Below are 18,465 nucleotides of genomic sequence, written 5' to 3' on the forward strand. Positions count from 1 at the left end.
TATCAAAATGCACTGAAGGCAAATGAGTGAGATCATGGTCTCTTCAACCCAAAGAGAAAGTGATTTCCCAGTGATGCTTTTCAGGCAGGTAATATTTAGAGACACTGAAAACTGTTCTTACAAATCCTGTATCCTTAAAAATTAGAAAAGTATTCTCCATATAAATGGGGGAGCAGTGGTGGCACACGCCTTTAATCCCAGCACTTGGGAGGCAGAGGCAGGCTACAAAGTGAGTTCCAGGAAAGGTGCAAAGCTACACAGAGAAATCCTGTCTCGAAAATAAATAGATAGATAGATAGATGGATGGATGGATGGATGGATGGATGGATGGATGAATGAATGAATGGGGGAGTGGCTAGAGAGGGCAGCTAAGTCAGCTGGTTGATATTTTATGTGGTTTATGGGTAAAGCTTGCAGAGTCTGGAGCAGTGAATAGGTAGTCATCCCTGGTCTTCTCTGTAGGGTAATAGATACTCATCCCCAGTCTTCTCTGTAGGTTATTAGATACTCATCCCCAGTCTTCTCTGTAGGGTATTGGGTCTAACACCTGTTCTTGGCCACTCTACGTGGCCTTAGCTTATTGCTTAGACAAAATGCACATCACGATGTTGGGGTCTTAAAAATAAGTGGTTTTGTTGATACTATAATTTTACTGCTGTTCATCTTTCATTAATGATCACTGCACTTAGACATTTGATAAGCCATTTTAGTACTGTCTCTCTTTGTGGTAGAAATGACTTAGGACTTACCTCAGCCATGGTTTTCTACTGTTAGAAAAGACAGCACCATCCATTTAAGCTGAACAGCACAAGGGAAAAGTACACACAAAGGGGCTAGCTGGGTGGTGATCTGAGTGCCGCGCGACCCCTGCAGCACAGGACCAGGAAGAAATGTTAATGGCTGACACATAGCTGAGATTGCCCACCTTCATTAATCAGTACCGTGCAGATGAAAGTCTTTATTTGAGGGGAAAGATGGGTACAATTGCTAATGAGGTGATTCCTGAGACAGCACGGGATGTGTGCTCAAAGCGTATCACCTTTGAGACTTGGTGGTAGTTCCACTGGTGTGTACTTAGTCAAGATGTGTCAGTTATGTAAATGTGAAGCACATCTCAAAAGCAAGGAAACAGTTGGGTCAGCAGAAGTCAGTCTCCACAGTGTCCCCTCTGTCCCCTGTGCAATAATTTGGAATTATTGTTCCTTAACGTGTTTGACTTGGCCAAAGCCCTAGGACCTCCAAAAGAATTATCTTTTGCTTTTAGGTTAAAATTTTTTTTTCATAGTTCATTTTTTTTTAAGACTGTTCCAGCACTCTTCAGAGAAAAAGAATTACATTGTGAGACAATATCTTAATTAAGAAGTTGTATCTGAGGACATTGGGTAGTGATGGGTTCTAAGTAAATAAATTAACTACCTCATTGGGCAGACATGAAGAAACAGGCTTGTAATCCCAGCACTGGGGTCAAACAGGAACTTCTGGGCTACATAACTAGACCCTAATTTCGGATTCTTGCCCAGGTTGCTACAGACTCGTCGTCCCAAAGTTGAACCCCCTGAACTTGGCAGGATTCATTTTTCCCCAGTCTTCCCCTTGCACTTAGGATGCACTGCAGGCATTTCGCACCCCTGTCTCTTGACAGACGTCCCACAGTTAAACATGCAGTGTGCCCAGGAGTCTCATCCTAGCCGCATCCTGCTTGCCTTCTCTTGTTGCCTGCTCCTGTGGATCGCGTCCCTTCCCCTCAAAGCAAATAGGAGCCAGGAGATAGAGCAGGCTCCTCCCGACAAGGAGCCATTTCAGGAGGTGACTTTAGGCACGTGGTTTGGTGTACTGTCTGGGCCAAGTTCAGACCTCTGCTCATAACTACAGAACAGAAGGTGTCCCCTGAAGTCACCCCACCTTCTCAATTCTGGTGTTGGCTTTTAAAACACCTCATTTTAGATTTGTTCTTAATCCTATTTAGATAGATGTGAACTATATTTTACTATAAAAACAACAATGTTTAAAAAATGAAGAAATACCATTTTGTAAGATAAACTTAAGCTAGCATGCTTGTATTAAGCTTTTGATTATAAAATACTCAGTACATCTCCCAGTGTCCTGGCAATCAGGCATATCTCTGGTTTGGGTCATCATTACAGTCATATACATTGAGGCAAAGAGGAGGGCAAGATGGCTCAGAGGGTAAAAAGCCTTCACCTCACAAGCCTGAGGACCCGAGTTCAGTCCCCAGAACCCACAGTGGAGGGAGAGAACTTCTTCCCAAAGTTGCCCTCTGACGTCTACACACATGCTGTAGCACATCTCATACACACACACACACACACACACACACACACACACACACACCCATACTGTCACACACATGCATACATAATAGTAATAAATACAATTTATTAAAGCAAAACAAATGCTTTGCTGCTGGGCATGGTCTGAGGCATTAACCTTGGTAGATGCTGGACTTGATTGTTCAAGGAAGGATGGGTAAAGTGGGAAAGTCTTGCCGTTCATGTCATTTCCATGATGTTCAAAGGGAAACTGTGTGTAAAATTAGTGACTGTCCAGGATGCTGTGTGCTCTTCCTACACTGTTGTCCCTTGAATCTAGTTCCTCCTCCAAGGTCCAGTGGGCTCTTTATTTGGGAAAGGAGTGAGTTTGAAAGTACTAGAGACTTTAAATCCTTCCTTTTAGAAAGAATCTATAGTTAGGCTGTTGATTAATACTGTATTTAATTCCCCTGGGCTAAAATTCTCAATTATTTTGGAACATGAACCTGCAACATAATTTGGGCTAACTAGACGTGGAGTGGGATGGAGCATGTTTGCAAGTGCCTCTGGAGGGTGTTTAGACTTCTACTCCAGCATCGTCTAGCTGAGCTTTTCCCTTGCCTGTCATGGACAGCAAAATAGTTCTAAGATGCTGTCAACAGAGTCGTTTTCAAGAATAAGTTCTTAACTCAGATCCTGACTCAAGAACCTCATTTGACAAGACAAACAATCAGGGTGCGACAGCACCATGTTCTTCAAGTATAAGCTTCTTGGGGAGCTCAGCCCCTGGTGTTCATTTGGATTATTGGAGGTGGATTGTTGGGGAAGGGTCTTGCCTTAGTGTGATGTGAGGTTTTTGTCAAAAAGGAAGTCACGCAGCTCAGGAGACCTCCGCATGGGACTTCACCCTTGAATGTGTGCCGTTGGTAACCTTCAGTCAATTACTGACGACCCAAATTAGCTGCTTCGTCCCTGCTGGCTAGACCTAGAAGGGACCTGCTGACAGGCTACACGTGAGAGCTTGCTTGTCACCCCCTTCCAGAGGCCTGGCTTATCACAAACCGAAGGACTTGGATTGTTCTTCTCTCTTAAATACGAATGAGCAGCTTGTGGAACAGCCATCCCTCTGGACTCATGGCTCCCACACCTGTGGGTTCAGCCGACCACAGACCCAGCTATTCAGGAAGCTATATTAGGCCTGTGCTGACCCTGGGCAGTGGTCTTCATCTTCATTACCTACACAATGCAGGATAGCAGTTGTTTGTAGAGTATTTTCCTTGTGTGAGGCATTGTACATCATGTAGAGATGATTTAAAGTATACGGGAAGTTGTACGTGCATTCTGTACAAATGTCGTCCTTCTTTGCTAGGGACTGAACTTGTGGGATTTTGGAATCTGGGAATAGCGAGGGCTCTGCAGTCAGTTCCTAGTGGATGCCGAGGGATGGCTGTATATGTCTGAAAGATGCTGTCCCTCTTGGACAGTGCACTGAAGCTGCTTTCCTGGGGTTAGAGTGAACCAGCAGTGTGGTCTAGCAGGAAGATGGTTGCATGCTCCTTGGTGTCTAACAACATCTCAGTCAGTGTGTGGCCCACAGTGAGGGTTGGACTGTTGGAGGGCTGGTTCCTAGCAACCTTGTCTTCTCATACCCCCTCACCCTCCTTTCAGGGATGTGTCCTCGGAGTCAGACAATAACATCAGGCAGATCAACCAGGAGGCTGCACACCGGCGCTTCCGCTCTCGGAGGCACATCAGTGAAGATTTGGAGCCCGAGGCCTCGGAAGGTGGTGGAGAGGGCCCTGAGGTATGTTGTGTTGTCCAGAGATGCTGTCAAGCTAAGCCGCTCCATCTTCCCACAAGCCACAGGGTGATTGTGTACCCTGTTTTTCTCCTCTGGGTATACTGTGTATTGAATGTGAAGATTGTTGCCTCACAACTAATTGGTTCCCATCTGAGTATTAGTTAGCTTAGAAAATGCTAGTGAAAGCCATGTTCAGCCAAGTCCAGTGACCAAGGGGGGAGTGGGCATTTTTTCATGTGTGAAAGTCTTAGATATTTTTGCTTAGTGACTGGTTTTTCCCAGACTCTAGCCAGTCCCAGGAAACAACACTTAGGTTGTCATTTTTGAGGAATCAAGTGAGCTCTGTCACTTGTTTGGATGTCACAGACAAGTTTCTATGAACCACTTGACATTTTAGGAGAGATTACCAAAAACTGTACAAGAGCCTGAGGCAACAGGAATTACTGGGAAAGGAAAGGAGATGAATTCAGTAACAAAACAAATTGTCTTATCTTGATGCTGATGACTCTGATCATTGGGTTGACCTTCTGTTGGGAAGTCATTCACAAAACGTGGCCGTGGCCGGTGTTAAAACAGTTAGTGATTCCACAGTGGATTCACTTAGCGTTCTTCTGCAACATCTAAGCTGTTTTCATTACGAACCCTCACAGCAGTTAGAAAGGGAGGGGGAACAAACATGAGAATTGCTTGTAACTTCCTGAGGCGTTTCTAATTCATTCATTACAGAGGCTGACAAAAAGCTGCTGCAGGGGTAGTGGGTATCCTTAAGGAGTGAGATCATGGCCCCTAGGCCCCGCCTCCTTCACTCTTGGTCACACCCCTCAGTTGACTGCTTACATCAGCAATTTGCTCTCTCAGCTAAGTTTCCCCAGTCTGTTCATTGGGACCGTGGCCTTGTCTTCCTTATGTTTATCCTGAAGATTGGTGCCTCATGCTGAGTAGGTGTTGATTACAGTTATCCCAGTGGTTATGAATGTTATGTAAAGTTTTATTGGAAGGAAGACAGGTAAATCCCCAATTCCTAGCACTTACCCGACTGTCTGATTCCTCCAAAGCCTTGGGAGACCATTTCAGAGGAAATGAATATGGCAGGAGATTCCCTCAGCCTGGCTCTGCCCCCACCGCCTGCCTCGCCAGTGTCCCGGACCAGCCCCCAAGAGCTGTCGGAGGAACTGAGCAGAAGGTTACAGATCACTCCGGACTCCAATGGGGAACAGTTCAGTTCTCTGATTGTAAGTCATGGTCTTGGTAGGAAAGCTGAGCAATAGTCCTGTTGTTACTTTAGGAGACTCATATGCAGATAATAGCCAAGGGCAACCTTGGAGGTCGAGGCCTCTTTAAGGTCAAATGACCCTTTCACGGGGTTTGCCTAAAACCTCCTGCATATCAGATATTTACATTATGGTTCACAACAGTAGCAAAAATACAGTTATGAAGTAACAACAAAAATAATTTTATGGTCAGGGTTCACCACAACATGAGGATCTATATTAAAGGGTCATGGTGTTAGGAAGGCTGAGAACCAACCACTGGCCAACAGGTCTTCCATACCCAGTCAGACCAGGTTCTCCCAAGTATCCCTTTCCCTAGGAGACCTGGCAGGTAAAAAAGTCTATTTTGATTTAGAAATAAGTGGCATATCACCAGCTCTTTTTCTTGTTTATAAAAAATTCAGAGAAACAAGATTCTGTGATTTCTTTTATTTATTTGTTTGTTTATTTCTGGCTTTAACCTTGTAGGATTTCTTTCCCATCCCCAAGGCTCATGAAATTCATAAAAGTAGTGTCTTTGTCATGAGGGCAGTCTTCCTGTGGAGAATCAGGAGCCCTAGAGCCTCCCACCCAGTCTTCTAAACTCACACCCTACACACGTTTATGTTCCACAAGTAGGGCCAGATATTAAGTGGTGTCCCTGGCAAAGCCTGAGTAAGAGGTAGGAGATACCCAAAACCCAGTCTATGAATTCCTGAGGAGATGGTATGAAAATGTGGCCCAGACATCACAGTAACACTAGATCCGGGGTTCTCAGCCATCAGAGAAAAACTTTCTACAAGTTTCAGGTCAGTGAGAAGGAATGAAATCAGTCACGAGGAGATTTGCATTTGACAGTGCCGAACTGCAGGGAAAGCCCATGGACGACCAGTCTTGTGTGTTTGCAGAATCAAGACCAAATGCACACACTGTGTTTCTCAAACCAATGGACCTACAGGTGTGCTGGAGAAATGGAGACAATCATTATGTTGGAAATGGCATTCTCATATGATAGTCATTTTTATGAGCATACATACTGAATGTAAATGATAGGGAGGGCCGCATAAAACATAAAAGCCGCTAAGTACAAAATTATTAGCCCTTCAATTACGGTGTTCTTGTAAAAGAAACTTGGCTTCGGCTGCATGCGTTGCAGTGATTTCTTCTGAATGTGCTTTCACATTAAAATTCTGTGAGTGTTTTACAGAAGGAGAAATATCACTGAGATGGAAATTCAGTACTAAGTGGATAGAAAGGAGGTTGCATATATGAGATACTTGAATTGGTAAAACTGTTGCTGTGGAGACAACATAAGCCACAAATCCATGTATTTAAAATGCGTCAAAGAAAGAATTGCTGAAATTATAGCAGCTATATACCATTTATATAAACCATGTGGAAAAAAATTCCGAGTTTTCTATGTCACTGTAAATTAGCATTTGTCACAATGAGAGTAGGGAGCTCTGGTGTTCAGTGCTTCCGGCAGCGTGGCATAGCCTGAAGATCCAATTATGATAGCATATCCTTAGGGATCTTCCTCCAGTTCTGATGATCAAGGCCACTCTGTATTCAAGGGCGGTGGGCTGAGCGTCTTGCTAAGGAATGACTCCTTTACACTGCCCATTGTGGGGTAGGCGTGAGTAATCCCTGTTTCCGCCCCCAGAGCTTCAGTTAGCTTTAACTTACCATTTATTATTGTAAAATATTAAAAGTCACACGTGCTATAAGCTGTACCATAAGGAACCTGGGGCTTCTGCCTGTGACGGTCTCGGATCTTCATTCTATGAGGCTTTGTTTAACCACATGGAATTCAGATAAGTGAGAGGAACCATTATGTGTGACCCACAAGACTGTTTTTGGCTTTGCCTCACTTCTCTGCTCCACTCCTGGTCTGTACTGAAGTCCTGCTTGGAAGCTAAACATGAACCCCTAACCCTTCCTAGGGAGGAGGGGGTGACGTCTGAGTGCAGGCGGCCGTGCAGTTCAGCTAGCTCACTGGGCACCGTCATAGTAGCGCTGGTAAAGAGCCACATGTCGCTCTTTCCTTCCTCTTCTTTGTCCTGGGCACTTGAGAATTTGCCCAGAGCTGGCATCCCAGGTAGTGTACAAGACTGCTGACCTCTTGTTACTCTTGAATGTGGTGGGGACCTGTCTCTTTTCCCTTCCAGTAGTCCCGGTCTCTGATTTGTAAGTCTGGTCCTCTGGAAAACACTGAGAATTGAAACAGAGCTCTGCAAGGATTACTGTCCATTGCCCTGATTTGATTACCTCCTGAGGTCGGAGGGCAGTGCATGCCAGTAAGTGAACTGGTTCAGAGGAGATTCCTTTTAACCCCGTCTGTCTTTCCCTCCCCTGCAGCAGAGAGAGCCCTCGTCCAGGCTTCGGTCCTGCAGTGTTACGGACACGGTTGCTGAGCAGGCTCACCTACCACCGGTAATAAACACTCATTTCCAGTCCTCAGCTGGCTTTTCAGCTTTTGGTTTAAAATCTCCAGGGCTGCTGAGAAAGAGTTCTTCCTGTGCAGATCCAGTCACCCTAGAAAGCAGGACATTTGAAATTTTCTGAGTAAATTGTGCAGGGATCTTGACTTTCCAACTCAGCATCCTAACTGCCAACCAAGCTTCCAAAATGCTAAAAACTTGCTTTGGTTTTTCACTCGAAGGTATACATTTCTGACAGGCTTCTGTGACTGAAACTATGTGGTCAATTCAGCAGCTACAGCTGTGGCCCCAGTATCTGAACTCTGCAAACTCATTGGTCAGGAAGAACTCTTCCAGCAAGACAAGCTAATTTTTTCCACTACCTAGAGCGCCTGGGCTAACTGCAAAGGCAACTCTGTGAATGAAAAATCAGCTCCCTTCCTACAGCTGTGATGAGTCTGCGTGCACATGGGCGTGGTAGAGGGGTTTTTGATTCCAATATATACTAAATATCAAATGGAGGGCAGATGAGCATTGCCTCACAAAAAAAAAAAAAAAAAAAAATTGACAAAAATGTGTTTCTTCTTTGGGAGGTAAAAATATTGTGTGGTTTTAAAAGTTCAATTTGATGTTTGACCTTGACCTTTTATTTTGTTTGGATTTTGTGGGTTTGTGGGGGAGGTGGAAGTTAAGACAGAGTCTTGGTCTGTGGCCCAGGCTAGCCTGGAGCGCTTCATTATATACTCCAGGCTAGCCTCCAGCCTGCAGCAGCCTCCTGGTTTTCCTTCCTGAGGGCTGAAATTGCAGGCATTGAGCCACCATGCACAATTTATTATTATTATTATTATTGCTACAAACCCTTTTTAATGACCTGTGTCTTTGCATATGAACTTGAAGACAGGGCAACAGATTTGAAATTTTGTAACCATCTTCTTCACTGTATACATTTTTACCTGACTTCAGAGGACATTTTCGCTTAGGCTTTAATATTTTATAGTTACAAAATGAAGTGGTGGTGTGCCAGCCAAAATAATAAATTCGGCTATGGAGCCCGCTGGGACAGCTGGCTAGATAACAAGCTGAGGTGGAATCAGTCAGTACAGACCTCCCAAAGCAGAACCGTAGACTGTGATGAAATGGCAGGGACCCTTCTCGCCCTCATGATTCTCTGATTTTCCTGTATAAATTAATTGCTCTCGCTCTTCGAAATCAGTGTCAGTTTCTTTGCCACGGAGTCCCTTTGCCTGGAAACCAGGACTCCGCCCTCTCTCCTTGTCCATGAGATGCTGTACACACTGACTGACCACCAGTGGCCTCTCGAAGATTGGCAGATAAAAGAATCCTAAGTTTGGGACTGTGGAGCACAAACTGTCCCATTTGAAGTGGCTGTTAGTTGTTCCCTAATGAAGATGCAGCCTGAGTCTCTTCGGGGTGAGGTGGTGGTACAGAGAGAGTGTGTGCTACGCTCTTTGCTGCTGGTCATTGGTGTGTGTTCAGCTTCATTTGGACAAGGTGGATATTAAGGATCCTGATCTCACGTCGCCTGCCACAGCAGTGATTCCTGATTCACTAAGCAGGGGATGGTCCCCCAAATACATGTTACTGATGTACACTATCATTTAACAGCCCAGCACCCCGACTAGGCGAGCACGTTCATCAACTGTCACGGGTGGTGAGGAGTCCACGGTAATGGCCCAGTTATGGAACCCTAATGGTGAAGGGCTGTGGGGTAGTTGATTACTTTGATTATGGTGAATATGTTCTCTTCCATGTTCAAAATAAGGTCAGTTTCTGTGTGGTACAGAGACATGTGTGTTCCTTACCTTAAACTTCTCATTTTGGGTTCTTCAAAGGCACTGAGTAAAACAGAGTCATGGTTAATCCTTTGTAATTCTATTATTAGAGTGTGGTCAAGCCTGGCTAAGTATGCTCCATCCGAGCATTTCAAACACAGTTTCGCCAGTGTCTTTGTTCTGGTGAGCTTTCTCTTGCTGCTCGAATGTTTGGTTAAGCTAGAGAAGCCGGAGGAATTGTTCAGGGCTATACGTGTGGGTCCAGGTGGGCCAGACGCTGTGCACACCACCTTTTTTTTGGCGGGACCAGATTTTCTGTATCTCCATCATAACCAATGACTGCTCTCTGCCACGAGGAGTTTCACTCACAGGAACAGACTAGTGTTTTTATGCTTTCCAGGGCAGGGAGCAATTAGGCTATTTCAGTGAGAGCATCTACTGTTGTTGCTATCGTTTCCTTCTTTTGATTAATAGTATGTCTGCTTACGTGTTGCTTCAGTTTGACTAGTTGTTTTCGATGTGTCCCACTTGGGCCTTGCAGTCGGGCGAGCCCGCATTTGATGACTGGGGCTTAGATGACTCTTTGAAGAGCTCTGTGGCACGTGCCGTGGCTCCTTAGTTTGTGTGAAGAACTTTGCACCCACAATAGCTGATTTCCTAAAGTGTTGCCCCAAGGAAGCTCAAATGGGCAACCCGTGCAGTGAGCACGGTGTAAGATTGCTAAGCCACTGTGGCCTACCTAACAACAGTCACGTACCCGAGAGCCAGGCTCCACCTCCAGCAGACTCCAAAGAAGTCCACACGACATAGCTGATCTCCTACTACGTGCTGCTAATTTTCTGAGAGTAGTGGGGCTGCAAGGCAGACCATTCCATGGGGATGGTTTCATTTGGTTAAACCCATAAACCCATTTTTACATTTAATTGGATTTGCAGCCTGCTCACAGCTTTGGAGTATTAGGATAGCTAGTGATAGCCAGTGGTGGAGCAAACTGAGTTGCTGTTGAGCGAGACCCTAGTAGAAAGTTCACCGACAGGACAAGTGTCCATCAGCAAGACCCATGTGGCTCTGGGACTGCACTTTCCTTGCCTGTGTTCTCCATCAGTGAATTAAAACATGGGTTGGGTTTGGTCTCTTACGTTTAAAGACCTGGCAGTGGTCGTTCCTAAAGGATTCTCCCGCCCCGATATGCCGTGCTCTCTCAGTACCTGGATAAGTTTGAAAGTTCCTTCCTCTCTGTTTTCTCCTGTCTCCCGTCATGGTTTTCCCCTCTGACCTCCCCATTGATGCATATGCCAGGGAGAAACTTCCTAGAATGTCACCTCCCTCCTCCCTGTACTCTCCCAAGCATGCATATGCTGCGGGGACATGGGGACGGACACACACACACACACACACACACACACAGAGGCTCTGTTTTGTTTCATGGGGGGGGGGGGCGGGAGAGAAACCAGCGTGATGTTGCATACATAATGCTCAGCCAACTATTTTTAACTTATGTTGATTTTTCTTGGCTATGTTAAGAATCATTTACTATTCAGTGATGGAAATGCACCACAGTGTATACTCTTTTCCCATGCTGAAGGGCATTCCCACCTCCACTGTGTTGTGGTCATCATCCCTCTATGGAAAACTTCTCCCTACACTGTGGAGAAGCACTGGTCCTCATCCAAGGACTCATGGCCCTTTGATTTATGGCAAAAGCCTGGACACAAGTGTCGCTTCCTTCCAGGCTGCAACCGGGCTCTCCCTTTCAAATGGAGCGAAAGAGTCCTTTGATCTCCGCTGAAGAGATTCTAAAAATATCCTGAGATAGCACTGTGGCAGGGTCTGGCTGAGTCATGGAGAACCCACAGTGGTCAGTGCCAAAAGATGGTCAAAATTTCTCGGTTTAAACATCATCTGGTTCTTCATTGTAGTTAGTGAAACTATAGTGAATGCCGATTTGGACTCATAAAGCTCAGCAGTATATTTGGTCTAGGGGTGAAAACAGAAATGTTAAGTGCAGCTTGTGTTTGGATTGCCTAACTTATTTCTGAAGCATACTGTTACTCACATGGAGTAGTTAGATGTCTAACCTTTCGGCCCCTAACCTGGACCTCTTGCATAGAACTGTCCTGGTTATGTGTCCTGGATGGCTGTGTTTTAGGCACAAATGGAATCATCAGTACAAAGTTGTTCTACATGCTCGTTTAGAGAGGACACCATCAAGAAATATTTTAATAGCAGCAACTTGCATGGATGTGACTACATTACCAGTTGCTCGTGCAATTCCCAGTAGAAAGAAGAATGATCATCTTGGACAAATAGAGTGTTCTCTCTGCCATCCTCCTGGCATTGTAAACTGACCGGTCCTGTTAACTGTGGATCTGTGTGTGGAGTCTGAGTGCAGGAAGTTCCTGCAGCTGACGGTTCAGTTCTGAGATTGGGGAACATCCAAGTCGTTCCATTTGTCCGTGGCTTTGAGAGTATCTGTTCTAATGTCATCACTATTTGTTGGCCAACGTCTTAATGTTTCTGGAAATGAATTTTCTGAGGACATAGCAAACTGCCTCTCCCCAAAACATAATTCATCAAGAAAGGGGAAAAGTAACAGTGGTTACTTTTAGACCATGTGGTTAAACCAGTTTGGGTCATATAAGCCATAGTGAGTCAAAGTATTTTTTGCCAAAGTATTAACTATTTGCCTGGATGACAGTCCATCAGACTTTTGGCCAGTCTAAGTGAAAGTCCTGGGAGGGAGGGAGAGCTTAGTTGCTGGTAGGGAGGTAGAGCTTAGTCCTCCATTTAGGCTGTGGACCACTTGGTCTATCTCTCATGCTCATAGAGCCTGACATCCCTCAGTGGGTGGTTGTCTTGCTCCTGGATACAAGATGCTGTGTAGTGAGTTGTTCTTGGAATTCCCTTCTCCTTTAGGATTCATCTGGGAAAATGTCAAGGAGCTATTTGCTGCAGCTCTTTGCAGGAAGGTTCCTTACACATACTCTCTCCTTGCCTGATAAACAGGGTTTAGAAATAACCACTGACTCAGCTGCTTCTCAGTGCATTTTCTAATTAATTTTTCTGGAGTGTACTGCTCAGCGTGGGAAGCAGACAGAGGAGCCGCTTCAGCTGCAGTCCTCAGTAACTTCAGTAGACATGTTCTCGCTTCCTCTGATTTAGGGTCCCAGGTCCACTGAGGACTCTGTGGCCGTGACCTTCACTAGAGCGGTTAGAAGTAAGCAGGGAACCTAGGGCAGGACAGAAAAAAAGGCACAGTAAGAGAAGAGTCCCATGGACAGCCTAATTGCAAGAAAGCAGCACCTGTTGAGGTAGTTAAAGTGGGAGAAGACTCCAGTGGGGAAGGAAGCAGTCAGAGCAACAGGACTCCTGTTCCTCTACCTCCCAGAAGTCTTGGTGGCCCTGGTAGGTACTATCTTTCTGAGTCTCTCCCCTAGAGCACTGCTTCCCCAGCACCAATGCATGATACAGCACCATGTGTGCAAGCATTCCTAGGCTAGTGCTGGCCCTGGGCATCCCTTTGCTGTCAGGTACTCACTCACCCATCCTGTATATTCGAATACCCTTTGACCCAGGCTATATTTCTCAGGCTGCTTCTTACACAAGCCAAAGTGCCAATAATTCTCTCTATGAAAAGATGAAATTCAGGCCGAGTGTGGTAGCACACGCCTTTAATCCCAGCACTGGGGAAGCAGAAGCAGGCTTCCTATGAGTTCAAGGCCAGCCTGGTTTACATAGTGAGTTCTAGGCCTCAAGGCTACATAGTGAAACCCTGACTCAAAAAAAAAAAAGTGGAATTTGCACTATCTAGTTAGTCTAAACTGGATATCACTGGTATAAACAGAGCCTCTGGTGTGAGACATGATAGGTTCCTTTAGATCATGTCCCCATACACACATGCAAGTCAAGAGGAAAGGCTCTGTGTCACATCATTTGACCCGGAAGTTTGTGTACACTGGGACCCGGGAAGAACTACGTACTGAGTGTCTGTGGGTAGCCAGCAGTGTAGAAGTGTCTAGAGCATCCCTCCTGTGGGCATAAGCATTTGGGCAGCTTGAAATTCTCTCTCGAGCTATGTGGTTTAGCAATGAACTAGATGGACCAGGCTAGGATACAGCCTCTTTCTCTACAGACACCTTAGTGATGATTGTATTTAAGACCTCAGGGTCTGAGAGCGGGTTTTGTAAGAATGTGGATTGCTGCCTTCTCACAGGAGAGTTGAAGCTCTTAGAGTCTGTTTCTGACTTCCAGATAACTCTTTGTATGTGGGCTGTGGGTTTTGTTTTGTTTTTGTTTGGCTGATTTTGTTTTTGTTTTTTTTTTTCCTGTACAAACAGCATTAACTTACCTTGCCCAGAGAAGTATAATTTCTAGGTGTATGTTACTTTATTAAACTGGTCAGAAAACAAATTCTAGTTGTTAAATAATAACGATTTCTTGCACAAACAGCCATCAGTGGCCTATGTACATACCACGCCGGGCCTCCCTTCAGGCTGGGAAGAAAGGAAAGATGCTAAGGGACGTACATACTATGTCAATCATAACAATCGAACCACAACTTGGACTCGACCAATAATGCAGGTATGAAGATCACCATCCAACCCAGGCTCATGGGCCTCAGCAGCCAATCGTAATGACCAGCATCCTGACCTGATGATGTTCATGTCCTGGGGGCCTGTGTTTAAGGCATATTCTCACCAAAGACATGTGTTACTCTCGGTAGAATATTTCCCCAGGGAAGACTTTGGTCCTTGGATACATTTATTTAAATGTGACATGAAAGATACTTTCAGAAAGTAAGCTTATGACTGTAGCTAGCTCCCTTCCCCACCCCTACATCCCTCCCCCCCACCCAAAGGCTAGTTTTATACTGGCCAGTGATTCATTTTCTCTTGAATGTATCTCCCCATCTTTGCCCCTATTATTAGGTTTAATTATTGCCTCCATGTTTTAAATAGACCAGACCCCTTAAGATGGCTTCCGTGTATGGTGTTGTTGGAGTTCATGCTCCTAATCACACACAGAGAGATCCTCAGACAAAGCTAACTTGTTTTTGCCTCCAAAATAGCTTGCAGAAGATGGTGCCTCCGGATCAGCCACAAACAGTAACAACCACCTAGTCGAGCCTCAGATCCGCCGGCCTCGTAGCCTGAGCTCGCCAACTGTAACTTTATCTGCCCCACTGGAGGTGAGAAGGCCGCCTCGTGCAGCCGGGGTCATCTCTGTCCTGTGGCTTCTCTTCATTCTCTCTTCTCGCTCGCTGCACTGGACTTCATTCCTCAGGCAGCTCCATGCTGAGCGGTCGGTCCCGCGTTGGTGGTGACGGGCTGCTCTGTGAGACTGCCCCGTATTGCTTCTGTGTCTTGCCCAGCTCACATTCCAGACTCTGTCATCATCTTCATTGGCATGGGGCGGGCACCAGTGTGTGGTGGTGACTGGTGCTCTGCTCTGCTGAACATGTACCATTGCCGTTGTGTTTGCTCCTTCTTGCCCGTTTACCTCATCAGAGCTCAGAACTCTTCCACGACAGCGGTGCTTCTCTTGAGTTTTAGGACCTAGTTACTGCTTGGTTCGCATTTTCTTAGAATGCAGGGTCTTTCATGGTGTGGGTACGTGTTTCTAACATGCATTCTCATCTCTGAAGCCATCGCGGGACATCTGCTTGTACACTCTTCCTGGTTGTGTCTTAGTGGCAGCCCTGAACCTCACAAATGGCAGAGACTCAGGAAAGCTCGGAAGTAAACGGATACATTAAAGTGCCCTGAGGCAAGCTCCTCCTCCGCAGTGGGAGTAGATAAGAGAGCTTCTAGGCTGGTGCGAATGTGGGGTCACAACTGTCCTTCCGGGTGGCTGCTTCCATCGATGGAGGCCTCCTTCTGGACTCTAAAACCCATCAGTGTGCTCTAGACAATGGACTCTTTGAGAGCAGAGGCTCCTCTTGCTTGCTCTGAAATCTCCACCCATAAAAAATGGTATTTGGGGCAGGCATGATTGGCAAAGAATGGTGACTGTTCATCCTTGATATCGTTGCATCTCTAACCAATAGAAAGGCGTAAATTTAGGTGACTTTGAAAGTAGATGGAGACATGGGGTTTGGGGGAGCCTCTCCCTCATCGGTCTCTGAGGAAGAGCTTTCTGCGGTACCAGCTGCCCATTGTGATGTGTTGGATTGGCACGTGGTGAAGAAGAGTTCTAACACTCATTATTGTCCTTTAGGGTGCCAAGGACTCACCCATACGCCGCGCTGTGAAAGATACCCTTTCCAACCCACAATCCCCTCAGCCGTCACCTTACAACTCCCCCAAACCACAACACAAAGTCACACAGAGCTTCCTGCCACCAGGCTGGGAGATGAGGATAGCTCCAAACGGCCGGCCCTTCTTCATTGACCATAACACAAAGACTACAACATGGGTAAGGCTGCTGCTTTTCTCTGGCTCCGGTTTTTTCCATGAGCTCCAGCTGATTTCCTTCTTTTCTGACTCGGTACTCACAGTCCTTGTAAAGGCGTTTCATCACCAACTCTGAGGCAAGGCTCCTAACAGGCTGGTGGACGCTGCGGCTATAGACCCAGATGCCAGCTCCTGGGGTACTGTGCCAGCTTGGCAGTCCGGGAAATCTCTGGTTTTAATAATTTGTTCCATTTGTGTGTGGGGGCAGGGGCGAAGGTGGCCTTCACATTGCTCATCTTTTGACTTCATCTCATGCTATTAGGAATTGTATTAGGAACTAGGTAACATTTAAAACTAATGTTTTCCCTATTTCTCTTTGCCATACACACCCCCTTACAAGAGGAGTTCTTTTTGTTCTCATGGTCATTTCAGACCAGCATTTTATATCTCTGTGCTACATTTTCTTTCCTTTTTTCATGGATTAAAAGATTGCCCGTATGACCTGGTTCAAACCTGACTGTTCGTCCCAGTGAACATTTTGACAAAACTGATTTTTCTGGCCATGCTGATCCTCCGTGTGTTCCGAAATCACACGTGTGAAAGAGCTTGTGTGTTGTGGTTGGGAGAAGCCCAGGTGAATGGATGACTCCATGTCCCTCTCTGACTTTGTTTCTTCACCTAATCAGAGCTTGCTTTTTTTAAAGTCAGTATTCCTCTATCGCAGAGTCCCTAGCCCTGTAATTCAGCTCAGTGTGCTTCTCTTGTTTCCAGTTGGTTTGGATGCAGCAGGAACTCCATTTTTTTGCCTGTCTAACCTGATTGTGCAGAGCAAACTCTGGGGTTCTTCTTGCTCAGAAGTGACAGGACTTTTTTCCTGGATCGCCCTTCCATCTTGGATCAGCTGCGCACGTGCACTCTGAATTCCCGTTTCTGGTTGTGGTGACTGTCCAGTCAATGGGATGGCTGTTTCAGGTTAAGGAAAAGGCTTCACCCAAGGTGACCCTGGATATCGTTTACACTCAGTCTGTAGTGTAATGTTAATTCAATCCCTTGAGACTCAGTCTAGAGGGCAGTGTGCTCCCTGATGTCCTGTGGATGGAGGTGCAGTATGTCCCCACAAGGGCATTCTTGGCCGATGGGGGTAGGCCTGTGTCTTCCTCTGTGGGATGTTTAACATCCTTGGCTTCCACCATGAAATGCTAATGGCTACGATCACCCTCCCGGTACACCAGTGATCAGAAACTCACCCAAATTTCCAAACACCCCACAGTGAGAACCATTCTCAGCACCCTCCCCTGACTTGCAAAAAAAAGGAATGTACTTACCTGCCAAGAGCCTTACCATTGAGATCTGATGACATTCATTTGGTAAACTGATAACTACTTCTGAGGCGTAGCATGACATGGAGGTTTGTTTGACTCACCTCTGTGTCGGAAGATAGTATTACAAGCTTGTGGGCTGAGAGGAAGAGAGCACCTCTTTGGCAAATAGAACCGTGGAGATTGGTTTGGGGACTTTTTAATTTTTTTTTTTTATTTTTGTCATTGACACAGAACCTCGGCTGTCCTTCTGGTGTTCCCATTTTCTGTGGTGCTACTGGGGTTCCAGACCCTTAGCCAGAAACTGGAGCTCCAGAGATAGGGGATAAATATCATAAAAGTCAGAGGATTAGTGAATGGAGCCACTGTGGCTTGCCAAAATAAGCTATGATTTTAGTAATGTGAGCTGGCTTAGTAATCAAATCCCCTAACCTTTTCACAGCCTTTCACGCCCCAACTGTAGGGGTAAGTGCAGCTGGGCAGATTTCATTTTAAATAGCATGGGCCTCATTTAGTGCCGGCACTGACTGGTGCCAGATGAAGCCTGCTTTTAATTACCAGTTGTCTCTTTTTATCCAGATTCTTACTATGGACTGATTGGCTCACTTGAACATTTCATTTATTTTACACATTTCATTGCCGCTGCCATAGAAAATTCTTAGGCAACAACTGGACATCCCTGGTTGTTACCTCCCTTCCTCAGCAGGCAGATGTGCTGACACAGCTGGGTTATCTCATCCAGATGGAGACACCTGTACGGCATTCTCATCCTGAAAAGCAGATTCAGAATGGCGTTTCAGTCTTGACGAAGGATGGGAGGAGGCAGGAACAGGAAAGACACTTTCTGCATTCAGCTGCATTTGCAGCAGGCATTATGAGGCTCAGTGACAGGGTAGCACACTCTTCTTTGGTCTGAGTGTTGTAACAGAAGGAAAAACAATGGATGAGACAAACTGGGAACAGTGAAAATACCACTTCTTCCCCCTTCATCCTGTGCTGTGGGTTCTTGAATTTCACTGGGAGCATGAGAAGGCTCAGGCCAATGTCCCCTTTCTATACACTGAAAGTCCACTAGAAGCCTATCTACAGTGCACAGCCTTTATACACACAGGTGATGAAGGCCATGTGCTAGCAGTCTAACTGGAATTAAATCTGACCACGGTTTTTTTTGTTTTTTTTTTTTTTTTTTTTAAGGGAAAAATAATAATGGATGGCTTTGG

General features: G+C 45.7%; 1 protein-coding gene across 7 annotated transcripts in view; it reads left to right on the forward strand.

Annotated features, from left to right (window-relative positions):
- Nucleotides 1-18,465, forward strand: part of Nedd4l (NEDD4 like E3 ubiquitin protein ligase) — a 328,817-nt gene that overhangs the window by 273,605 nt on the left and 36,747 nt on the right. For 6 of the 7 annotated variants that reach the window (XM_036204595.1, XM_036204596.1, XM_036204600.1 and 3 more), the window contains 6 exons: nt 3,939-4,074; nt 5,127-5,303; nt 7,680-7,754; nt 13,984-14,115; nt 14,603-14,722; nt 15,751-15,948. In XM_036204595.1, coding sequence (XP_036060488.1) covers nt 3,939-4,074; nt 5,127-5,303; nt 7,680-7,754; nt 13,984-14,115; nt 14,603-14,722; nt 15,751-15,948 — 838 coding nt within the window. The remainder of the gene's footprint in view (nt 1-3,938; nt 4,075-5,126; nt 5,304-7,679; nt 7,755-13,983; nt 14,116-14,602; nt 14,723-15,750; nt 15,949-18,465) is intronic. The other variant, XM_036204597.1, reaches the window with a different exon arrangement.

Source organism: Onychomys torridus, chromosome 13 (assembly GCF_903995425.1).
Source record: "Onychomys torridus chromosome 13, mOncTor1.1, whole genome shotgun sequence".
In the NCBI taxonomy this organism is placed as follows: Eukaryota; Metazoa; Chordata; class Mammalia; order Rodentia; family Cricetidae; genus Onychomys; species Onychomys torridus.